The sequence below is a fragment of the Biomphalaria glabrata genome, chromosome 1 (genome assembly GCF_947242115.1).
Source record: "Biomphalaria glabrata chromosome 1, xgBioGlab47.1, whole genome shotgun sequence".
In the NCBI taxonomy this organism is placed as follows: domain Eukaryota; kingdom Metazoa; phylum Mollusca; class Gastropoda; family Planorbidae; genus Biomphalaria; species Biomphalaria glabrata.
Genome location: NC_074711.1, coordinates 14,988,024 through 15,012,246, shown reverse-complemented (window position 1 = coordinate 15,012,246; position 24,223 = coordinate 14,988,024). Strand labels below are relative to the sequence as shown.

The 24,223-nt window shown below is 31.8% G+C and overlaps 1 protein-coding gene across 1 annotated transcript; it reads left to right on the top strand.

Annotated features, from left to right (window-relative positions):
* The first annotated feature begins 664 nt into the window (after nucleotides 1–664).
* LOC106053150 (metal transporter CNNM4-like) lies at nucleotides 665–24,223 on the top strand. Its single transcript, XM_013208623.2, has 6 exons — nucleotides 665–2,002; nucleotides 3,528–3,671; nucleotides 4,185–4,310; nucleotides 8,071–8,232; nucleotides 9,246–9,329; nucleotides 14,672–24,223. The coding sequence occupies exons 1-6, from the start codon at nucleotides 697–699 to the stop codon at nucleotides 15,547–15,549; spliced, it is 2,700 nt and encodes an 899-aa protein (XP_013064077.2). The 5' UTR covers nucleotides 665–696; the 3' UTR covers nucleotides 15,550–24,223.

Here is a 24,223-nt window from a genome sequence, read left to right as displayed (position 1 = left end):
GGAATATTTACCAAAAAAAAAAAAAAAAAGAAACCAAAAAAAAAAACGAGTCAATTTTAATTAGAGAAATGAAGCCAATTTTCGATGCGTAAAAAAATAACAAAAAAAAACAAAAAAAACTAAGGCCTTCTATTAATTTATGTAAGTACCTGATCCACGAGTTTCTAATAAAATTGTTTCAGGCCAATTATTTCATTTCGTTGTTGTACATTTTCGATTATGTGGCCCGTAACACGAGGGTTGAATGTTAAAATAGCCCGCAGGTCAGGCCGTGTCGAAGGCGCCGGTCAGGCGCAGGTCGAATTAGGTTGTCCATCACTGATCTAGATCTATTGCGAATAACATCGACATTTTTATTGGAACATAATAATCGATCTCAAAATTATCTTGAAATTCGACAAGCCTAATAAAACACTAAAGGGTGACTTAAAATTACAAACATAGACCTAGAATCAGTAGCTTAGGCTAAAGAATAAGATAAATACTATAACAGAATCTAAAGGCGAGGCTATATAAAGGCTGCTCAAGACTGAAAATCTAAAGGGATCTAGATCTACAATGCATCAATGTGCACGAACTCAATAATATATTGATAATATATGAATGATATATAATAGAACAACTAGGTCATAGTCTAGCTACTTTTCTTTCTATATTGAAGTTGGCAGCTTTGCTGGAGTCAAGTGCAACATAATCATGGCGACGGACGGGATTTTCAATATATACTTGGTTTCTTTTTCTGTTTTTATTGTTACATTTCTTTTCAAGACATGTCATTCACAGAGAATTTTAGGTGTGTATTCCATTTCTCACAACGAATTAGGTGGAATAGTAACTTTGCACCCAAATTCGGAAAATGAAATCCGATTAATTGGGCTTGACCTCGTAAATACCACAGTAATGTTTTTGACTCAAGATAAAACTAATTGCAATAGTGGACGAGCTTCGAATATAACTCATGTTAACTACATAAGTAAATACAGTGCCTCAGTAACATTTTCACTGAAGACTATTTATGGGGATAAAACGTTATTTATGTGCGTGAAAAACTTTAGCACCAATGATTATACACACCAAGGAGCAGATGAGTGGTTATCTTTTCTTGTCTCTGAAGACAAAGATGAACATAGTCATTTATACCTACCTTTATGGCTGCAGATAACTGTCTGTTGTGTTTTAATACTATTATCAGGTCTTTTTAGTGGACTGAACTTAGGTTTGATGTCATTAGATCAGACTGAATTAAAAATTATTGGTAAAGTTGGTTCAGAGCAAGAAAAGAATTGGGCAAAGCGAATTGGTCCTTTGCGCAAAAGAGGTAACTTTCTATTATGTACCCTGTTGCTTGGAAATGTTATAGTAAATAGCTCTTTTACTATTCTTTTTGAAAATATGACTTCTGGTTTGACAGCTGTTGTGATTTCTACAATTGGGATTGTAATATTTGGTGAGATTGTACCCCAAGCAATTTGTTCTCGGCATGGTTTAGCTGTTGGTGCCAATACATATTGGCTTACTGTATTTTTTATGATTCTCACATTCCCTGCATCATTCCCCATCTCATTGATTTTGGATAAAATTTTGGGAGAAGAAATGGGACAAGTCTATAACAAAGAAAAACTTCAAGAGTTGATAAGAATGACGGCAGATAGCAGAGTTTTGCATGACAATGAAGCCAACATTATATCTGGAGCATTACAGTTAACAAATAAAAGTGTTGAGGATATAATGACTAAAGTAGAAGATGTTTATATGCTTGAAATCAATAGAATTTTAGACTTTGAGACCATGACAGAAATTATGCACCATGGATATACCCGTGTCCCAGTCTATGATGGAGAAAAGATCAATATTGTCAACCTTCTGAATACAAAAGATCTGGCTCTTATCGATCCTGATGATAAAACCCCTCTAAGTACTGTGTGCAAATTTTATGACCATAAACCTCTTTATGTTGATCATGATGTGAAGCTGGATGCTATGCTCCAGGAATTTTTGCAGGGTAAGTACTTAGACTTTATTATATAATTTTTTTAAAAACTTTATTATATAATTTATTTTTTTCTTTGGCTATTAAGTTTATTAATTAAAGTTTAATTCATCAATCAGTATTAGAGTTTTAAACAATAAGGTAAAAAAAAACAACTAAATATAAGATTAAAGTTTAATTCATCAATCAGTATTAGAGTTTTAAACTATATAAGGTAAAAAAACAAACTAAATATAAGATAAGATGATTTTTATTGATTACTAAGCTAAGTAATGGAAATTCTGTTTGACTACAATTGACAAGCTCAGCAAAACTACTGTACAAAAACAATATATTGATTCAAAATTCGAACAACATTCACACACGAAAACACATAATACACATTCACAACCAGCGCTTTATGAATTTGACTTCTATGTACTTCACGATGACGACAGCTGATCTTGTAACACTCTTTCAATCTTTCAGTTTTAGTCCTAATAGAAAGGAGATGACCACTTCTTTCAGATCTTATGTAACAGTGGTTTAATGGGTGCAGGTTGTCTTTAAGAATCGTGAGTGATTTGGAAAGGCATCTTTCTTGGAAAAGCTCTTCAAGAGATGGTAGCTGTACTTGAGTGATATACGATGCTTTTTTAATTAGTCTATATTATTCTAAGTCTTTGTGCCAGTGAAGTATAACCATACCAGCAAGTGATGGAAAAGTTAATAAGACTGCTGATGGTTGCTGTGTAGAAAAGTCTGATTATTATTATTTATTATTTTGAATTTTCTTAGCTTTTTTATATGAATATGTAGGTATCATGTTATTTGGAAGTTTTGCACATGTTATTTGGAAGTTTTGCACAATGTTCAATAACCCAAGTTTATTACAAGACATTTAAGTATCCATCTTCGGCCAGGTATCATATTTTACTCTCCAGCCATAGCCAGCTCCAGCCAAATATCAAAAAGTACTCTCCGGTGCAACCCTAATATTAATAATAATAATTTAAAAGTATTTTTGTAAATTAAAACACTAGTTTATAGCTAATTAGGGTGTAAGGTTATCTATTTACAATTACTTAACACATTCTCAAAACAGTACTTAACATTGCTTTAAAAGAGTTAAAAATTTTGTTCAGCCCAGGATACATGCCAATGTTGTGCATTGGTGGGAAGCGTGGTCGAGAGGCTAAGTGCGCTTGAACTTGGCTTGTCTTGGCTACCTAGAAGGGGGCTCGAGGTTCGACACCCGACTCGGGCAGAGTTGTGTTTACTGAGCGCCTTAAGGCAGCACGGAAAACCAACTCCTAGATACCCCCTCCCCCCACTGGTCCACAAATGAGATTGGACCAAAGCGCTCTGAGCATGCTATTTGCATGAAAGTAGCGCTATATAAAAGCTATAATAATAATAATAATAATTGAATATTGTAAAATCTGTATTAGTTTGAAGGGTGGTAGCCTCATAAAACTTGAAAAATTTAGCTTACAAATTGTATTTTTATATGTATAACAATTTTGTATCCTTTTTAATGGCAGTATATTTTTCACAGGGGATTCTCATATGGCCATTGTTCAAAAACTCCACAACAATGAGGACCATGACCCATACTATGAAACAATGGGTGTGGTTACTTTAGAAGATGTGATTGAAGAGATCTTACAAAGGGAGATTATAGATGAAAAAGATTTGATTAGTAAGTGGTTTTTTTTTTAATCAGTGTATTTTAGAGCAGGATTACCTGCTTAAAAAAGACAGAATTGCAAGAATAAAGCATATTATAACAAATGTTAAATCAATCAACACTTAGATTTTTAATATTTAATAGAACTAATGATTAATACAAATTTCTTGTTAAATATATACATTTCAACATCGTTTATATGTAAGTACATACAATATGAAGCATAAATACGTTTAAAAACTAGAGGTCACTTTTCGAAGACCATTAATTATTTAATAGCTCCTATAAACATAATTTAAAATACAATGAGAATAAACAAAGTATGGACAACGATACGCTACATAACACTTTTTTTATTTTTAAAACAAAGATCTAAGCTTTTGAGAGGACTATAAGTACATTGAGATGCTTTATGTTACTGTCCAATTACTTTGTTATTATTAATACTTTTGCTCTTTTAATAACTGGATGGCTTTTAGTAGCAAGATGTGGAGCATATTCAAACTTTTTAAAATTTATTTTTAGCTGACAATCGTCAGAAGGCACCTCGGCCGAGAAAGAGGCTGGATTATGAAATTTTGGGTGCTGAAGGACAAAGATCCAAGTTACCTAAACAGTTGGCTTTTGTGGCATTCCAGTTCTTAACCACCAGTAAGTATTTAGCTATAAAATTACAGGTATATAATAAAATATTTACAAGTATTAAGCTTGTGGTTTTAAAAAGTTTTTGAAATTGAAAAATACTTACATTGTATTAGATCTACACACTGAGTATTGCAAATGAATCATAGTATTTTTTTATTTTTAAGCTACATCAACATCAGCATTTAAGTCTGTGATTTTGTTCTACCTAGTTATTGGTTGCTTAGTATTGGTAAGAGACAAGAAACTGGCATTGGCCCAAATAGATTATAAAGTGGCCTCCTTTACTCTGTTGTTTACTGCTCATTGCATATTATCCTTCAATCAAATCTAGGACCACCACAATTTTACTCTATGTTGCCAAAAACTAAAACATTTAGTACCTGCAGAGATTTAGTACCAGCAGTGATTTAGTACCAGCAGTGATTAACCTTACTTGGTTAACAAGAAAATGAAAAGAATATTTCCTATCAAAGCTAGCCTGTATGTCTCACAACTTCAGAAACCAATAACCAATGGTTCCAAGATTGTGCCCCTTATGTAGTTACTTAATTGCAGCATTTAATTTAATTTGTCAAATCTTCTAGAAATTATTGTCTCAAAGACTAATTTTAACATTAATTTTTAATCTAAACCACAAGGCCATTGATAAAGCTAAAAAAAACAACAATCTCAATGTAGAAATTGTTGAACATGAGCTCTGCATGTACATCTATAATTGCACTCATGGTGATTGCTACTAGAAATCACTTGGTCTGAGAAATATGATACTTAATATATGTTTCATCCAATACATTGTAAGCACAAATTTCAAAGTTGTCCTCCTTTGCTAGGTTTTGTTCTTCTCTGTACATGCAGGTGTCTGGTAAACCTGTTCTAAAGTTGTCTTTTGCTGGTTTTTTGTTGCTGGGAGTCATTGAACACTGATATTTAATATACATTTTTTCCTGAAGACTTTACTTTTTTAATCCTTTTGAGAAGTGTTCAATTTTGTTTTTAAGGATAAGGAAAAAAAGTAGAAGTGGCTTGCCATCACCTAAATAATGTTGATGTGCTATAAACTAAAGTTCATTAGACTCATTAGACCTCAGAAATTATTTCTAGTGTTAGCGTTGTAAATTTCTCTTTTTGAATAGCAAAATGATTAATGATTGGTTTCATTCTTTTTGCTACTCATTTTTACAGTTTTAAAACATATTGTTGCGAACCATTTTATAATTAGTAGACTCCATGCTTAAGAAATTTTGATGTAATCTTACAGGCATCAATTCCAGATGAGCTACTTTCAAAGGTCTTACTGTATCTTGTATATTTGACTCCAAGTTTGGGAATTTAATTCTCTATTTCAGTGACTTTCTACTGATATGTCAATGTCACAGGCTGATTTGGCAGTGCACAACTGGCTTAGCCTTTACCCTTGTTTACATTAAAAATTGTAACTCAGATGTGTTCTAGCTTTGCTTAGAAGGAAAAAAAAGCTTTTGGCATTACAACTTGAGCTTTAAAATATGTAGGAAACACAAGACCAGGAAAATAGTATATAAAGAAATTTGAGCAAAAAGTCAAGGCTGGGTTGGTTCTTGGAATTCTAGTTTGGCTTAATAAATCTATTTCATGTCCATTCAGTAATGTGATTCAAAGAGTTAATTATTCTTGTATTTATATTTCAACTTGTGGATAATTATTATCTGCTTTATTCATGACTGAGTCATGTGTTATGTTTATGTGATTACAAGGTATCCACCAGATCTAGAATTATAGCTTGATGTATGCACAAATGAAAAAAATTAAGGTGCGACATTAACATTAGAATTGTGAAGTAGTCTACTGGAATTTAACTTAAATCTTTTAGAATTGTGAAGTAGGCTACTGAATTATAACGTAAAGCTAAAAGCTTCAAGAAATAGCAAAGTTCTATAACTCAGTAAAATATATAAATTTAGATGAGCGTGCATTTGGTTACATTCAAAGCCTCAAAGAGATATCTAATAGACTGACTGTGCTGTGGAAGTTTAACTGAAGGAGACAAAATCTGGTAGCTGGGGGTCAGATGAATTATATTCAAGAGGTTCGCTTCATAGTAAACAAAGTTTAGTGCAAAATAAACAGTAAGATTGCGATAGGATTGGGGGCTTGTTCACTCAACAATTGAATATGTCATCATTGGACTATGATGAAGAAGAATGACTTTTGGTTTAAATGCATCAAAGATTTTCCTGTCGAAAATATCCTAATCACAGGAAATAGAAATACCATAAACAAATTAACTCTAGAAAAATATTTTTGTCAGCTTAAAATAATGTTTCTGTGCTACACCAAAAATTATTTTTATTAAAAAGAAAAAATCTGTTTCCTTTTTATTTTTATAAAAATTGAGCGTATCCAAAAATTTGCTTAGCTTATTTGACTGAAAAGAGGAATTAAAAATAAAAAAGTCCTGCCCCAAATAAATATATATTTTTTTATGCAATATTATAAAGAAAACAGGTTCTGATGACTATCTAATTTATCAAAGTGGTCATTTAAACAAGTCAGTCACTAAGGGCATCTCTAACTCGATGTTATCTCAATACTATGCTTTCCTTAAACATTAAAATGTACTATTGCTCTTCTACACCACCACTGTGTCAGCCATCACCATATTGTGCAATCATAAAGAAGAAATGTCTCACAAATATTGTTCTTTTTTTTTAAAGCATTTCTTTGTAATTTGTTTACTTAGTTTGTTCTGTCAAGATGACTGTTGAAACTCAATGTAGGTCATGACAATTAATAAAACTGCTTGAACACTTGACCTATTTTCTATAAATAAAAACTTTGACTTCTGACTATGGAATACTGCCAACAAAAAACACACCCCTAACAGATTAGTGACCTTCTCCCTTGCTTTAATATTCTTATTTTATCCATCGGGCATGGGATTCTTGATCATCACTTTGAGCAAAGCAAATAACACCCATGTGATTCTTGATCATCACTTTGAGCAAAGCAAATAAAAGCAGGTGGAAATAGAATAGTCCAGATGATTTTGTTTTGCATATTAGGACAGTCATAGCTCTACTGTTTCCGAGTCAAACCTAAATGCTAACTTTATGCTTTTTCACTCAGCCCCCACTTGACATGCTTGTAAGGCTGAATGACATGAATGTTGACCCTCAGAACAATTACCTTCACACTGTTGTCTCTGTCTTTAGCTTTGAGCAGAACTTGTTCATTCTGTGTTTCAATAAAAAAATATGTTTTGACACTGTTGTGATGGTGCCCACCTAATGCATGCTGATTGTGACCTCATTCTACTTCTTTCTAGAAGTGGGGGTCAGGTCAAAGAAGCCGCAGGAGTAAACATGTGTTAAATTATAAGTAATCAATCAGAGAAAGAGGTCAGTTGCATACATCAGTTTCTAGAAGGTCATAGCTAATAGAAATATGTAGAATAGAACTTTCTGGGGATTCTATCAAAGATGGTTTTGAAATGTATAAATTGTGGGAAAGTGAGTTAGTTGAGGTCCTTGAGTTGTTGTGGGTCTTTGAGTTGAAATTGGTCCTGGAGTTGTTGCAGGTCTATAAGTTGTTATAAGTCTTTGAATACTTTTTATCTCTGAAGTCAAGTATTAGCTTAAGTAAAATAGAAAAGCTCAGTTGTTCTTTAAATTACATCCCTTTAGGGTTTCTTTGTTCATCAAATACTAGGCTACATTATGTGAATCCCTAACCATTTGAACCAATTATTATAAATGTCATATTTTATAACCTTGTGAACTTATTTCAGCTGTAGAGCCATTCTCAGATGCTTATCTAGCCAGAAATGTCCTAATGAATCTCATGAAGAAAGATATTGTTGTCAATCTCACTCCAACAGAGCCAGTCAGTGCAAAGAATTACATTTTTCAGAAAGGAACTCCCACTGATAAATTTGTTCTCATCTTACAAGGTACTGGGTTTCAATATTTCCACTTTATATAGCAGCAGCAGGATAAAAGTTCTCATTTTTTATATATTCTAAATTGGTTCTAAAAAATGACATTAGTAATTATTATTATATATATTATAAATATATAAAACTGACAGTTGTTTATTTTCAAAAGTCTTGATAATTTTCAAAAGTATATTTGATTGATTGTTACGATGCTCAGGGTGCAAACAAAAAAAAAGGGATTCCATCTTAAAAGCAACTCTGAGCCTATCAAATATTTCGATAACAAACTGAAAAATCAAAGGCGATTTTTTAAAGTGGAGGGAGATAAGTGATATTCGAATTCATTGGCAAAAGTATATGTTTGGGGACATTTTAAAGCAGGCCATTCTGATTTGATGTAACAGATACTAAAATTGACAGGTCAAAACAATAATATGCTAGAGGGAAGGTTAAAATGTGAAAATCCTAGAGCTTCTCAAATATTTGAATATTCAATTAAGAAGCTAAATGGTTAGTTGTTGTATGTAGGACTATTTTTTTTTTTTAGAGGTGTAGGCTAGCTGGGGTGGGGGGGGGGAATACTATTAATATGTGAGTCTATGTAGGAGGACATTGTAAAGCGGCCATTGCAATTAACTGTAACAGATACAAGAGTTCACATACCAAAAGTATGTTATGGAATAGTTAAAATATGGGTTGTTTTATTGGAAGTGCATTAATAAAAAGGAGGGGGGGGGGGTTATGGGCAAAATATTATGTGAGAGTTATGATGCAATAAGAAAAAAGGGCCAAAAAGCATCACAGAGCCTATCAAATATTTCTGAAGAGTAGCCAGAGATTGTATGAAGGACTATTTTTAAGAGGGAAGGGGAGCACCATAAAGCAGGCTGTTCCAATTCTATGTCACAGATACTAGAATGCACTGGTCAAATGTATGTATCAGGGTGTAGTGTAGGCTGAGCATTAAAAAAAAATCTGAATAGTAAGTATTAATGTAAATAATAAGTTTTGATTTTTTTTGTCTTTAGGAACAGTTGAAGTAATAGCTGGTGAAGAAAACATGGTTTTTGAATCTGGACCTTTCAGTTACTTTGGAAAGGATGCAATCAATCGTAAGTTTTAATTTGTTATAAATATATGTTTAAAAATTGAAATGTCAAAAAGCTAACTATAAATTAAAAGGTAAGTTAAATTTGCATTTTCCTGAAAATTGAAAAAAAAAAAAAAAAAATTTTGTGAAGTACCTAACGCTGCTGAATAAACAAAACCTTTTAAAATGATAAACCATTTTTTAATGACATAATTTAAAAAACACAATTAATTTGAAATGTCATAAATTACAGACAGTTGTGGTGCATTGTTCCTCTTCCATAGTACTTAAACATGACTGATTTCTTAATGTACTATTGTGTTAGCTGGTTAACAAGAATTTTCACAATGTTGTCAGCTATTGAGTGATTAAATAGTTAGGTTATGTAACATTTATTCTTAAATATAAATCTAGTCCTTTCTAATATTACTTTTTTTATTTATTGGATACTCCAGAACAAGTAATACAGACAATTAGTGAACCTATAAACCTACAACTAAATTTTGGAAATTGAAAATTATTTTATTTATACTTAAACACTATAATACAATTATGACCCATTTGTGTGATAAACATTATAAAATAAGTCAAACCAGTGATAGACAATATTGTACAATTATAAACAGGATCAGTGAGCCATTAAACCTATCTGGCACTGACATTAGCAGTAAATTACTAACATAAGCATAAGCTAAGATATTAATCAAATTAAAGTAGTGCTAATTTAATAGAATACCTGTAAAGGAATATCACATTGTCTAAACCAACTTAATTGATTATGGTATTGCAGGAAGATATATATATTATAGGAAGATCACATTTTTGAAAAAAAACAAAACTTGTAGTTATTCCAGCACAATCTAACTCCATGTAACCTTAACAGAAAGTAATGAAGTTCCAAAATAAAATGACAAAATTTGATAGTAAATACGAAAAAACAAAACAATTGTGATTAATCTTAGTGTGTAGCTGTAGAAGAATGGAAGGAAGTAGACAGACCCTATGTCCAAACATCATTAGTGTCTAATACAAGTTACATTTTATAATGTTTCTTACATTTTGAGCTGTTATTAATTTTGTTAATCTACAAATGCATTAGGTCCTATTGAATTATGGTCACATCATTAAAATGTGGGCTATTGGTCTATGGTGTTGGTGTTATAGAAACATTTTCTCTTTATTTGATGTAATGAAAATGTGTGGTCTTGACCTTGTAATACATTCTCACCCAGCTGCCCTTAGTGTCCCTATCAATCTTACCTCCCCTTGTCATCACAGTCATTAAATGTTTTGTTTCTAGTGGTCCTGTCCTGATAAATGACTACTATAATAGTGTTTTTATTTTCTATGGGAAGAATGCAAGGTCTTTTCGTGTTTTGTCACTCTAAAACAAATAACTCATTCCTTTTAAAATTGCTAAAACTAGTTTATAATTAAACTATTGACTTATTGTTTCTAGACATTTGAAAATATTATTTTGTGAAATCTATGAGTTCTCTGACCAGCTATATAAAGTTCTAATTAGGGATTACCATTTTAAAAAGTACTTCAAGTGACCTTGTCAAGGTGGGCTTTACAGGTTTAGCTAGGAGATGAATTAAATGAACCATGGTTACCCACCTTGGCAGGCTAATACAATACAATGCAACTGACTGCAACATACACAAAGTACATGCTAAATTAACTAGCTTTAAACTTAAAATAAATGGTCAATGCTCATTTAATATTTAATAATGAATTGGAACTGGATGATGAATATTATGACAAATTATGCTGTTTTGCAATACCAATCCATATGATGCATAGTGTAGTATGAATAAATAACACATCTGACACACACACACTTAATCTTGGCCTCATAGCCCAGGAACACTAACAATTACACAATAGGAAACATGGCTCTGCACTAGCCAAGGCCTGGCTCAACCTGCCCAGGACCTGGTTCCATCAGGGCCCAAAGTCTGGTTCAATGTGGCCCAAACCTAACACCCTGAAACATAGAAAAAGCTGAGATCTAGCTATGCAGCTAAATCAAAACTTCAGCAGGGATAGGCACCCAAACAAATCGAACCTAAATATGACCATCTGAGAACTGACATACCCATCACAACGGGGAAACAGTGGACACAGAAAGAAAACTTCACAAGAGGAAGTACAAGAAACTAAGGCATGACATTTACACACATTTACACACACAAGATTTTATGACAACAAACCTTAGAATTATAGTTCATGTGCTCCAAGGAACCACTATGGAAAAAAAAACATTGCTGCACACTTGACAGACCTTGAGTCAACTCTTAGAAGTATGTACAGGGTGGGCAAGAGACCTGGTATGATTACAGCAGTACAAATACTTACAGAAAAGTAGATTATATAATGTATTATAATTATTAATTAAATATCTAAATTAGTACAAACATAATATTATTAATAACATACTTAACATTTCATAGTTCTCAAGCACTCAATTCAAATAGTACATGCAGCATGATGCCAGGCTTCTTGTATCTCATACCAGGCCTCTTTTTATTTTGGTCACTCATTATTATTAACTAAGTGGGGCATGGTGACGAAGTGGTAAAGTGCTTGGCTTCCAAACTGAGGGTCATGAGTTCCAGATATGATTCAGGATTTTTAAGATGCCTTTGAGTCCATTGATTGGCTGCCCTAGTGGTCTGAAATTAGTATCTGAATTGCGATGGGGAAGTTGAGGTCATTGTTCTGGCCACATAACACCCTTGTTAACTGTCATCCTTAGAAACAGATGGCAGGTTATGAAAATGGTGCCTTTACTTTACCTTTATTATTTTTAACTAAACACAAGTTATAATTACATCCAGTGCACACAAAGTGTTTACATTGGACCAATATATTTAAATAAGAAAAACATAAATGAATCTTTTAAAAAGACAGTACATTAGGCAACATAAAATAAATAAAATATTTTAAAAAATTAATTAAAAAAAAAAAAATTAGCTCGATTTGGATATCAAACTCATGGTGTATTATTTATTGGTACGTTTATTACACATATAACTCTTTAAGATCTAGTCTAGATCTTGATCTACTTCTAAACATCTAGACTGGATCTAGATAAAATCTATCAATAAACTGCAACTTTAAATTTAATGAACAATTTTTTTTTATCGAATGATTCCAATGATAAAGACATAGGCCTTTATATCTAGATTTAGAAGACCATGGGCAACATTTTCCTGAACAATTAACATCAATTTAAACTCTTGATCAACAATGCCTTACAATAGGAAATTCCCAAATGTGTGTCACGAGTCGAGTCTGTGACCTATTTTGACCAGTTTCTTGAAGCGAGGTCAAACCAGTGCAAGTGTCCAGCATAAACAAGTTAATTTTAGGTATCCAATCAAAGAAAGAGGTTAAGGGAAAAAAAATAGCACACGTCAGTTTCTAGAAGGTCAAAGCTACTAAAATAATTAGGGGAGAAGTTTCCATGATTCTGGAATGTACGATTAAGAAAGGTATAAATTAAGGGAAAGTCAGACGGGGTCCTCGCATAGTAGTAGTTCTTGTAGAGCGATGGTCCTCGCTTAGTCCTTGATTAGTAATGGTTATAAGTTTTGTGATATTAGCGGGTCCATTAATTAAAGTTTTATTAGTTGAAGTTGAAGTTATACTAAGTGAAGTTTCATGTATCTTTAAGTTTTATTTATGAAGTATCAAGTCAAGTTGTTGTTAAATTGAGAAGTTAATTTTATGTGAAAGTTGAAGAAGTATTATTAAAGAAGTTTTGAAGAAAATACAAAGATGTTTTTTCACTTCATTGAGTTATCAAGGTTGATAATATAATCCCCGGCAAGTGTGATCGTCACAATGTGACAAAGTTCACCACCATAGTTTGCTTAAAAAATTAAAATATTTCGGCATTAATGGTCCACTGCATCAAGTGGATTAAAGATTTTCTGATAGGGAGAGAACAAACTGTAATAATAAATGGCTCTAAATCAACACCGATAACAGTAAACTCAGGTGTACCTCAAGGAACAGTCTTGGGTCCACTACTATTTTTAATTTACATAAATGATTTACCAAATTGCATTACTTCAGGAACAAAAGTCAGATTATTTGCAGACGATTGCATAATATCTAGAACAATAAAAACAACACAAGACACAGATATTTTACAAAGAGAATTAGATGAATTACAGAAATGGGAATCAAATTGGAGCATGTCTTTCCACCCAGAAAAATGTCAGTTGTTAAGAGTAACAAAAAAACTAAAACAAATTAATTCCACTTATCTTATTCATGGCAAACCAGTAACACAGACTAAAAACGCAAAATACCTAGGTGTTATAATAAATGAAAAACTATCATGGAATCCACAAATTGATGAAACTACAAAAAAATCAAACAAAGCATTAGGATTTATTAAAAGAAATTTCTATAAATCAAATAAGAACATAAAACTAAAATGTTATTTAACCTTGGTTAGGCCAATAATAGAATATGCATCCTCCGTTTGGGACCCCTCAACTCAAGAAAACATTAAGAAACTGGAACAGACACAAAATAGAGCAGTGAGATTCATAACAAACGAATATTCACATTTGACTAGAGAAACACCTTTAGTAAAATCACTAAATTTAGAAAGCCTTCAGGACAGAAGGCTCAAAAGTAAAGTAGCAATCATACATAAAACACTGAACCATAATCTTCAAATACAAAAACAAAATTTAATAAAATACTCTGAAAGACACAAAGATAAAGGCACATTCCTCGTCCCATATGCTAGGACAAATTTGTACAAATACTCCTTCTTCCCTAGTACTATTAGAGCATGGAATGGGTTGCCTGAGCTAGCCAGGAAAACCAGTGACTTGGCAGAATTTAAGTCATTGGTTAATATGCATGACTAAATGCATGACGCGTAGGACGTAATCATCTTCTTTTTTGAAGTAACGTCTGTATTATATAAGATAAGAAGATAAGATAGTCCTTTTAACTGATGTTGGCCTAGATCCAAGTCTAGTACTCAAGCCAAATTTATATTTGTTTATTTTTTACTTTGAAAAATTATAATGGTCAAACTAGAGTTTTCACCATGTGGCCAAGAGCTAGTCATTCTTTTCTCAGCAATATAAATCAAATGTTAAATTTCTAGGAAAATCAATTTGTTAGGGCCGTTTTGAGATCAGCTTTACAGGTTCCTGGATCTAGGTTCTTTAATGTTCCATGAAGCTCTGACTTGAATAAAGTTATTGTAAAAAATGATACAAAAATAATCATAAAATAATATCTAGCAGTAAAGAACTCCATTCAGAAACATTTTCATCTTATAATTGTATCATGGAATTAAAATATGTTTACAATTTTTTGTTTCAGTTGTACGCAAACAATCTTCCTTGAATGACATCAAAGCCAAAGAGTATATCCCAGACTTCTCTGTTAGGGCTGTGACAGATGTGCAGTATTTATGCATCAACAGAGCTCTTTACCTGGCAGCCTTGCGCACGACCAAAATGCTGCGCAACACTGGTAACATTGCAGTGAATGAAGCCTTTGATGCTGAATTTGAGAAAGTGACTAGATTAAATAGTAATCGAAACAGTGGTTTTAGCAGCTTGTTGCCTTTCATCAGTAACTCACCTTTAGAATCTCTGAAAAGTGATGATGTTTCAAATAAAAAGTTCACTTCCTCTTTAGACAGATTGACGTTTTTTCACCACAAGGTAGATTCTTTAGAAGCACTGTACAGGGCAGCTCGGCCTGCATCAGATTCAAAAGAGGACTGTGTTGAGTACCATGGTGAGGTAAGCAGTTTGGGGCAAAGACACTTTCCAGCAGTTAGATCTAGTAGGTCATCGGGTGACACTAACTCTAAGGCTATTAATGCAAGCCCATCTCCAGAAAGCAGGAAAAGATATCTTCACTCATCACTGCCTGTCAACAATACCCACAAAGTGATCTTACACAGAGAGCCTACAGATAAGAATGATGAAGTCACAGGTGGCGATGCCAGCTTTACTTCAAATGATGATATCAGTCTGCACAATGCTTCTTTAGAGGAGCAAAATTTGGCTTCCATGGATAGAAGCAGTGAATCCAGCGTCCCAGAGAAAGTTCCATTGATAGCCATCAAACCTGGAGCTGCGGAAGGGGACAGCATAAAGTCCAGTGCTGTGCAGATCACTTATAACAAGGATGGGGAGCGGGTACCACTCATCAATCAGACAAAATCAACAAATGATTTGCCAGTGTAATAATATTCAATTATGTATTTTTGATAGTTTTATATTGTTCATTGTAAACACTTGCAGTAATCGCACTAGTTTTAAATGTTGTTGTTTTTTTGTACTAACACAGAATTGTACTTGAAGGAACATACCCCTGGTGTTGTGAATGGGATTTAGGTTTTTCAAGTTTTTGTTTGTGATATAATGTATGAGTTTGAATCTTACCTTTAAACCCCCTTTGTATGTACATTTTCTCTGATTCAAAAGTTCTTCATGGTATAAACTCTTTCAAGAATTATATGTTGACAATGAGTTCCTGAAACTGTGTGAATGTTTTTTGGTATTTTGTGTGTGTATTGTAGGTTCCTTAAAGATACTATTAATACTAAATTTGCTTGATTGATTTCACTACTATTCCCCTTTAGATCCACCATATTCTATAATTAATTATAACAAGGCTCTGTACACACAGGGCTGTACAAATAATCAATTTTTCTTCAAATCGTAGTATTCTGTTGAATGACTTATTGTTAGCAGTATTCTGTTCATGAGTTATGAAACAGACACTAGTTTGGATGATGTTTTGTATTTCCAATGTTATCAGTGTAATTACTAGTTTTTTAGTTTTATACATGCCTCTAAATACATTTTAAAATAGAATTACTTTTCACAAGGATTTTACAAATTTTTTTCTTTGCAATACATTGCATACCAAGACTTCTTACTCATAATCAAATTCAAAAATAGTTTTCTTCATTTGTTTCGTTCATCTTTGAAAGATAACAATGGTAATTTTTTTTATTTATTTTCTTTGTTTACATTTATTTTTGTCTTTATTTGTTTAATTTTTTTGGTAATCTCTAAACCTTTCAAATGATTCGGTCCATGAGGTGCCTAACAATGTATTCATCTGATTTCTCTTATATGACATTGAAAAGAACAAACTCCCAACAACTTTTGACTGTTGAATACTTCCCATGAAGAGTTTTGTAAATAGAATTGTCTGAAATCAGACTGTCCCATTGAATTGTTTATGTTTACCATTTGTTTGAGACTGTGATCATTGCAACAGTTTCAGAAGTTGAAATGCCTCTCAGTACATTGAGCAATATGGGTTCATGTTTTCATACAGGTGCATTATTATTGTATACAATGATTAGACTGAAACTCACTGTATTGTGATGGTCACATGACTGAAGTGACTGTGAAGGTTTGGCCACCTACTTAAAAAGATGAACATTTTATGAAGCTGCATATAGTCAGTGAATTGGTTCTAGTTGAAGAATTAGAGACTGACATCACAATGCTTTCTAAAATATGCAAGAACTTATTAGTACACAAAATATTGGTATTAAAAAATACTTTAAAATGTATACTGTAAGAAACTCTGAATTAATAATTAATAAGTGACCAAAGTTGTAGATTGTAGCAGACTGTACTTCTTCATTCAATGACAATTAATTATAAGTCATCGCTTGTGGTCTTTTATAATAAGGATGAAAATGTTATTAAAATAGTTTTATATGAGGCATTTTTATTTAGAAAAAAAATTCTATTTATACTTTTGCTAAAACGGTTTTGATGAACATATAGGGCATTTTAAATTCAATGTTGTTTCTACTCCTGAATTGTTGTCATTTCTTTGGACAACTTGGTTTGTTTAGTAAAAAAAAAAATAAAAAAATATATGCCTAGAAGTGTGGAGCATTTCTAAACTGTACTAAATTTCAGCACTTCTGGATTGTACCAAATTTCAGCATCTAAACACTGCTCTCCTATCATCAGTCAGGAGAAGTGTGCAATCCTATTGGGTCTACAGTTGGCCAGAGACATGTTAAGTTAAACTAAGGTATAAGAATAGTATAAACTAGACAATTAAACTAGACAATTTAAACAAATAGTAGTGTTTAATCAAAAAGTAATACAACATAAAAGTAATATAACAGAACAAATAAATATAACTTTGATGAAACAAAGCAAATAAAAAAAAAAGCTTAAATATTGTACAGCTGTTTTTAGAATTCTTTGATTAACTTCTAAAGGGCAAATTTTAAAGGGAAATTACACAATCTAAAAAGAAATTGGATCGTTTTAATCCCTTTAATACAATTCTAAGTCTATTTTAAGAAATTAATAAAGGTCAGATGCTCAGCTTTATCATAAAAATTTAATTGTAATAAATACTCCAAATCAGCATCTAGAAACACTTTAGTTCCTAAAAAAGCATGTTGATATATAACACTGACCTGCACTCCTTGACATCTCATGTACTCCTGACAACTCATGTACTGCTATAATGGGGGGCACATTATAACAGTGTTTCATAGCCAAAATAACTTTTTTTTTTTAGCCTAGTTGAAAGGGACCAAGCCTTTTCTTATTTTTAGTTCATAGCCAAAGAAAATATATTTTCCGTCCATAAATTGAACATGTATAGAGTTTGTTCTAAAGGTAATGATAGTATTAAATAACAAGAGTAATGATTTAGCTTGAAAGTAGACATTTCCATTTGTTTGTTTTTTAATCTTTATGGTTGTAAGTCAACCTTTTTATATTTTAAACCATAAACCAATAGTTTTATATCAACTTCTCTATTAGTAGATCTAAAAAATTTTTTTTTTTTTTTAAAGTATTTTTCTAAGATTAAATGAATGATTCAATTCAAGATAGCATGCTTTAAACTGTTTCTGATATTTAGTCAGAAAATAGCAACTTACTGTTTTTCACTTGTTAAATCTGTTGAGTTCTTTTCCCGTTTATATTTTGATTTCTTTACATATTTTGTTAAATATTTCAAGAAAAATGAAAGCCGTTTATAAATTATGTAATTAAATTTTTAAAAATATATTTTTGTTTAGACTAAATTTGTAAAGAGCTTTAGTTGTGCTTCCTGATTTAAAGAGAAACTATGTAAGAAGACATCAACGCTGGTGGAAATAGCTAATTGTGAAATAGGAAGTATTTCTTGTTACGCCACACAACCAGTAACTTCTAGGGACCATAGAATAAATAGTGACACATGAGATATCTAGAATCTTGTTTTTTTTCTTTGACATGACTTATATAATAAAATCTCAATGACATTACTAATTGAATTCAGATGAATATTACATAGGGAATTCTAATGAGAGATATGAATGATAGAACTCCTATGTTTAAATTCTTATTAGTAACATGACTGATACATGTCACTATGAGTGACATGACTGATATGTGCCCCTATAAGTGACATGACTGATACATGTCACTATACAACTGACAAAACCTCAATGAGTGGCATGACTGATATATGTCCCTATACAACTGATAAAAAACTCAGAAATGATAGAAACCCAATGAATGACACTATATACAAACTAAATCCTTAGGTGACATGAATGACTGAAAATTTCTTTTTAAGTAACATAACTGATAAAATCAGTAACACATGACTGATATAATCCCTACAAGTGAAATGACATTGATGAATTGGCTGCTAGAATACATAAAATTTAATAGGTCTAGTTTTTAATTATTGATTGGCTACCATAGTGGTCTATTATCATCTGTGTTCACATTAGTCCAATGGTGTACAACAGCGGTTCTCAACCTTTTAAGCTCGGCGACCCCTTTTTGCAAACCCCCCCCCCCCCCCCTGCACACACACACAGCAATAGAAAAATAGACAAAAACAATCCATTTTTTTATGGTCTTTGGCGACCCTGTCAAATCGTCAATTGACTCCCAAGGGGTACGGCCCAAGGTTGAGAACCCCTGGTCTACAAGATCTTTATGAAGTATCTCTGCAGGCCATCCAGTAATGAAAAAATGAATTCTTTCTGGAATTGACCAAATGGTCTCGATCAATTTTGAAAAGTCTTTAAAGAAAAAATGCCTGTTTCTTTGTTTACATGAGAATGGTAACATTCTTAAGAAATAATGTATGTACATTGTATCATATCATATATCACTTTAACTATTTGTGCAAACATATTCAAGAGTTGTGGTTACTAGGTTGATAGTGTCATTTCTAACAAGACTAATCCATGTACCTCTTGAAATGTGTTCTAATATGTGCACCATCTTTACTGTATATAGTTAATACATAATGTGAGAACACTGCAGGCATAATACCTGACTGTGATAGACAGAAGTGACTTCTAATTCTTTTTACATTATACATATTCATGCCATACAAAATATTTCTGGAATATATATGCTCAGTAATAAATAATCAAGGCTGTTTGTGTATATTGTTTGACTAAAATGTAAAAGCAATCTAAAACATTTTCTTGGAGAATAACTTTGAGATTAATGTTTTTATTGGATCTTTACACTTGTCTATAGTTTAGAGGCTTACAAACTCACTTTAGTGAGCTGGTGTCTTTTCACAAGAATTTGAACTTACTATTTGATTGGATTTAAAAATGTACATATCATACACCATTTCACAGTCTTGAATTTGATTGAAGCCAGATGGAAGAACACATTTTATTTGAATGGGTACACCTTTGCTTTTTCTTTTGATGTACAGCTAATGCAGCTAAGTCCTTAGACTATAAATACAAATGAGATTTATTTCCTTAGTCTGTGCCTGAGATTAATGTCCTGTCAGTCCTGAGATAATTTTCATTCTGCTTATCTGTCAGGGTCTAGTAGTATGTTGGACTTCATAAATTTGTATTATCTGCTTATAGAATTCAATAATTTGTCAGAATAAACATTCTTTGAAATTGTTTATAATGTATGTGGAATTCATGCAAACAAATCAGTACTCTGTGAATGAATACATGCTAAAACATTTTGTAAAGTCTTGTTGTAATCTGATTGTATTTAATACAAATGTATAGCTAATTGTCGTGATATAGTCTAATGGTATTGTTGTTTTATTATAAGTTAGTCTTAAATAGATGTCTTGTCAAGCAATCGTCTATCTGCATGTATTGTTATACATTCCATTTAATTTCTTATTAGTTTACTGGATAGACACAAAATATTGTTTCCATTCCTTAATGTCATTCTAAAACCTGTTCAAATCTAAGATAAAAACAGTCTGTGATATTGGCAAGGTTTCAAAATTCTAGTTTGTTCTATAAAACTGATTCTAAGATTTGAAACTTTCACTACATTCACATCTTTTCAATTCTCTTGATTTCAGACACTAATTAACCTCAACATTTACATATAATTAAAACAAAAATGTGTCTTTTTTTTTCAACGTTATAAATTTTTTGACCAATATATTTTATTTCAATGTGTTTCCCAAAGTTAAGAGGTAGAAATAGATTCATTGTTAATATCTTATTCATTCTCAAGCTACTTTTAGTCTTAATTATTCTTTGTTTCAAACAAAACTGTTTACTATGAGTTTAAAATTAAGTGCTAGATTTGAAGCTGTTCAATGTTCACTTTATATTGTACAGTTTAACATCTACAGTTTCATTAAAAGTACTGGCTGTATTTGAGTCCCTGTACAGTGTCTTTGATAGTCCCTGCCACTAGTTGTGTGTATTGCACTGCAGCAAATCTGTGATGATATTCCTTCAGCACCATTATTATCAAATTCATAAGCTAACAATCCAATAGAAAAAACAAATCTGTAGTTTCTAGTTACATTAGTTGATACAATTATTTGTTTCAAAACAGAAGAAGTAAGACCTACCTCTGTTAGGAGGCTAAGGCTCTTCACTTAAGAAAAAAAAAAAAAGCAGAACTTTGGTATTCCCTTGTACTGATTAAATACAAATTGTTATTCATGCTGGGTCTGATGCACTATCTCTGATTTTTGTACAAATAAAAAATAATAAAGCCAATTTTTACCTAACTTTGGTAACAGTGGAGTTTTTCAAGAACCAACTAACCAGGGACAATATAATTGTTATACCTAACTGCTGATTTGTTATTTTCAAGGTAGATTGACTCTGTAACTTAGTTTCTACTAGTGCTAGTTAGTCTCTTTTACTTGTAAATACACTCACTATCTATTGAACTGTATTCAGTGCACCCATTTTTAGCCTTTGTATGGAATCAAGTATTTCTGTAAACCTTTCTACCTTAATATTTGTTTGTTTACATTTTTTAGTTTGATTACACTACATTGTTTACATACAGCTACTTCAAACTTGATGGTCCCCTTTCCTGTTGGTATGATTAAGACTTTAGTTTTATTAGAGACTAAATCTCAAAAACTGAGGCCAGGAAAAATAGCATTATTACTAAAGTGAAGAAATGAAACCATTTTTCTTTTAAATTTTGGTTTTAAAATTGCCTTGCAGCTGTTTAAGATTAAAAGAAAAAAAAAAGACAGTTCTGTAAAAACAAAATGTATTTCCAACTTCATTGTGAAATAAGGGAAGTAATATTTTTTTTCCTTTTTTATTGTGCAATAAAATTGTATAGGAGGATGAAGCAATTGAATAATTTCCTTTCAAGTTTTTTTTTTTTTAAAAGATGTTATTGTTAGGCACAATGAAAATGATATTTCTAATAATACTTTGTTTTCCACTCAATACCTATACTGTTTGATCAAAGTCTGTTCTTTTGTTTTGGTTTTGATAAAGTGTCAACACACTGATGTTTTCCAAGGCTAAGACTGAATATACACATTAAAAACAAGTCATTTATTATTGTTTTGTTGTGGCTTTGTTTGACTTTTAAAAAATTTGGATGCTATCAATATTCATTTAAACTGCTTCCCACCCCCCACAAAACAAAAATAAAAAAAAAAAAACACCACCACCACCTTATTATTAACTAAGTGTAAAGGATAGTATTAATTGAGACTATAAAGTATGAACAAAAAAAAAGTGGCTGATCAACATGAGCAGAGTTGATTTCTTAAGCAGCATGTCTAGAGTATTAAAATAGAATCTTTGACTTGAGCTCTTGTATGTAGTATCAGCCAACAGCGCCATGGTGTAAAATGAAGTGTTTATAAGATATTGAATGTTTAACTCTTTCTCTCCTAACTGACGATACCAACATTGATTCCACCAGAATGTGGTAAATAATTACGGAGAGAAAGAGTTAAAGTAAAATTATGTTTTAGACAATGTTAGAGAATTACTTTTAGACCAAGTGCCAGTACATTATTTTCATTTGGTCTTTCTCTCTCACAGCCTCTTCTTTAGTTCAGCTCTCAGTGACAGAGTCTTTGATCATGTCCTTAACTGTCACTTGGGCTGGAGTGTTATTGTGGAAGCTCTATTGCTTTTAGTCAGTTAATTCTTTGTCTTCATTGTGATGTCTAATGTATCAGCTGGTTTGAAAACAAGAATCTGGTGGCAGTTTTGGCTTCATTTTGTGCTCTCTCTATCTTACAGTATGTGAGCCAAAGGAACCCATTTTGTAAGAAATATATACATCAGTGCTTATTGAAGATTTCTATCAAGTTGCCATTTTTTTTTTAAACTGTGTTATTTGGGATTAAATTATATTTTCTTTTGACATTAAAAAACATAAATGCAAAGATAGTCTTATGATTTTTAACTAAAATTATTTCCATTTTTTGATATTTTTTTTACCATCTTTTAAAGCAAATTTTTTTTCTCTGGTGAGTGAGAGGAGACAAGAAACAAAAAATGCTGTCAGTATTTGTCATCTGTTTCTCTTTGTTCTTGTCCCAGCTACATCTAGTGACTGCAGACCATCTGTTTCTCTTTGTTCTTGTCCCAGCTACATCTAGTGACTGCAGACCATCTGTTTCTCTTTGTTCTTGTCCCAGCTACATCTAGTGACTGCAGACCATCTGTTTCCCTTTGTTCTTGTCCCAGCGACATCTACTGACTGCAGACCATCTGTTTCCCTTTGTTCTTGTCCCAGCGACATCTACTGACTGCAGACCATCTGTTTCCCTTTGTTCTTGTCCCAGCTACATCTACTGACTGCACACCATCTGTTTCCCTTTGTTCTTGTCCCAGCTACATCTAGTGACTCAGCAGACTTGAATGTTTTCAGCATTGACAACTTTCTGTCTCTCTAAACAACCTCTGTGGCTAATTCTTGGAACAAATTAAAGTGTAGATATTTTTTTGTTCACTCACACTTCAGCTATTTACATTACATTTCATATTTTATTTGTTATTTAATTATTTGCAACTTTTATATGAATGTTGTCATGCAAGACTTGTGACATAAATTATTATGTTTATTTTATTTGTGTGAAATGTTTATTTCATTTGTGTGAAATGTGTATTTTATTTTTGTGAAATGTTTATTTCATTTGTGTGAAATGTGTATTTTATTTTTGTGAAATGTTTATTTTATTTATGTGTAATGTTTATCTTATTTGTGTGAAATGTGTATTTTATTTTTGTGATATGTTTATTTTATTTTTGTGTAATGTTTATCTTATTTGTGTAGAATATTTTTTATATTTGTGTTAAAAGTGTATTCTATTTGTGTGAAATGTGTATTTTCTTCATGTGAAATGTGTATTTTGAAGCTAAAAAGGGTACACAACAAAACATACTTTATTTATATTGTTGCTAAAAACAATTTATCATAACACAGAAAGACCCAAGTAGGATATTATACATGTACATTGAAGGTCCAGAATTTTAATTTAAAGTTTCAATTTTTGTGTATTTATTTATTTTTACTTTTGTATTTTTGTAGTATTTTGTAGTATTAGTATTTTATGTCAATTATAAAATAACTTTATATCAAAACAATTTTTGATTTCATTCTAAAGAGTTAACAAATAATAAATATTTTTTTTGCA

Coding starts and splice junctions, on each gene's coding strand:
- LOC106053150 (XM_013208623.2), top strand. CDS start 697: ATGGCGACGGACGGGATTTTCAATATATACTTGGTTTCTTTTTCTGTT. Junction 4,311..8,070: donor ATTCCAGTTCTTAACCACCA/GTAAGTATTTAG, acceptor AACTTATTTCAG/CTGTAGAGCCATTCTCAGAT. Junction 8,233..9,245: donor ATTTGTTCTCATCTTACAAG/GTACTGGGTTTC, acceptor TTTTGTCTTTAG/GAACAGTTGAAGTAATAGCT.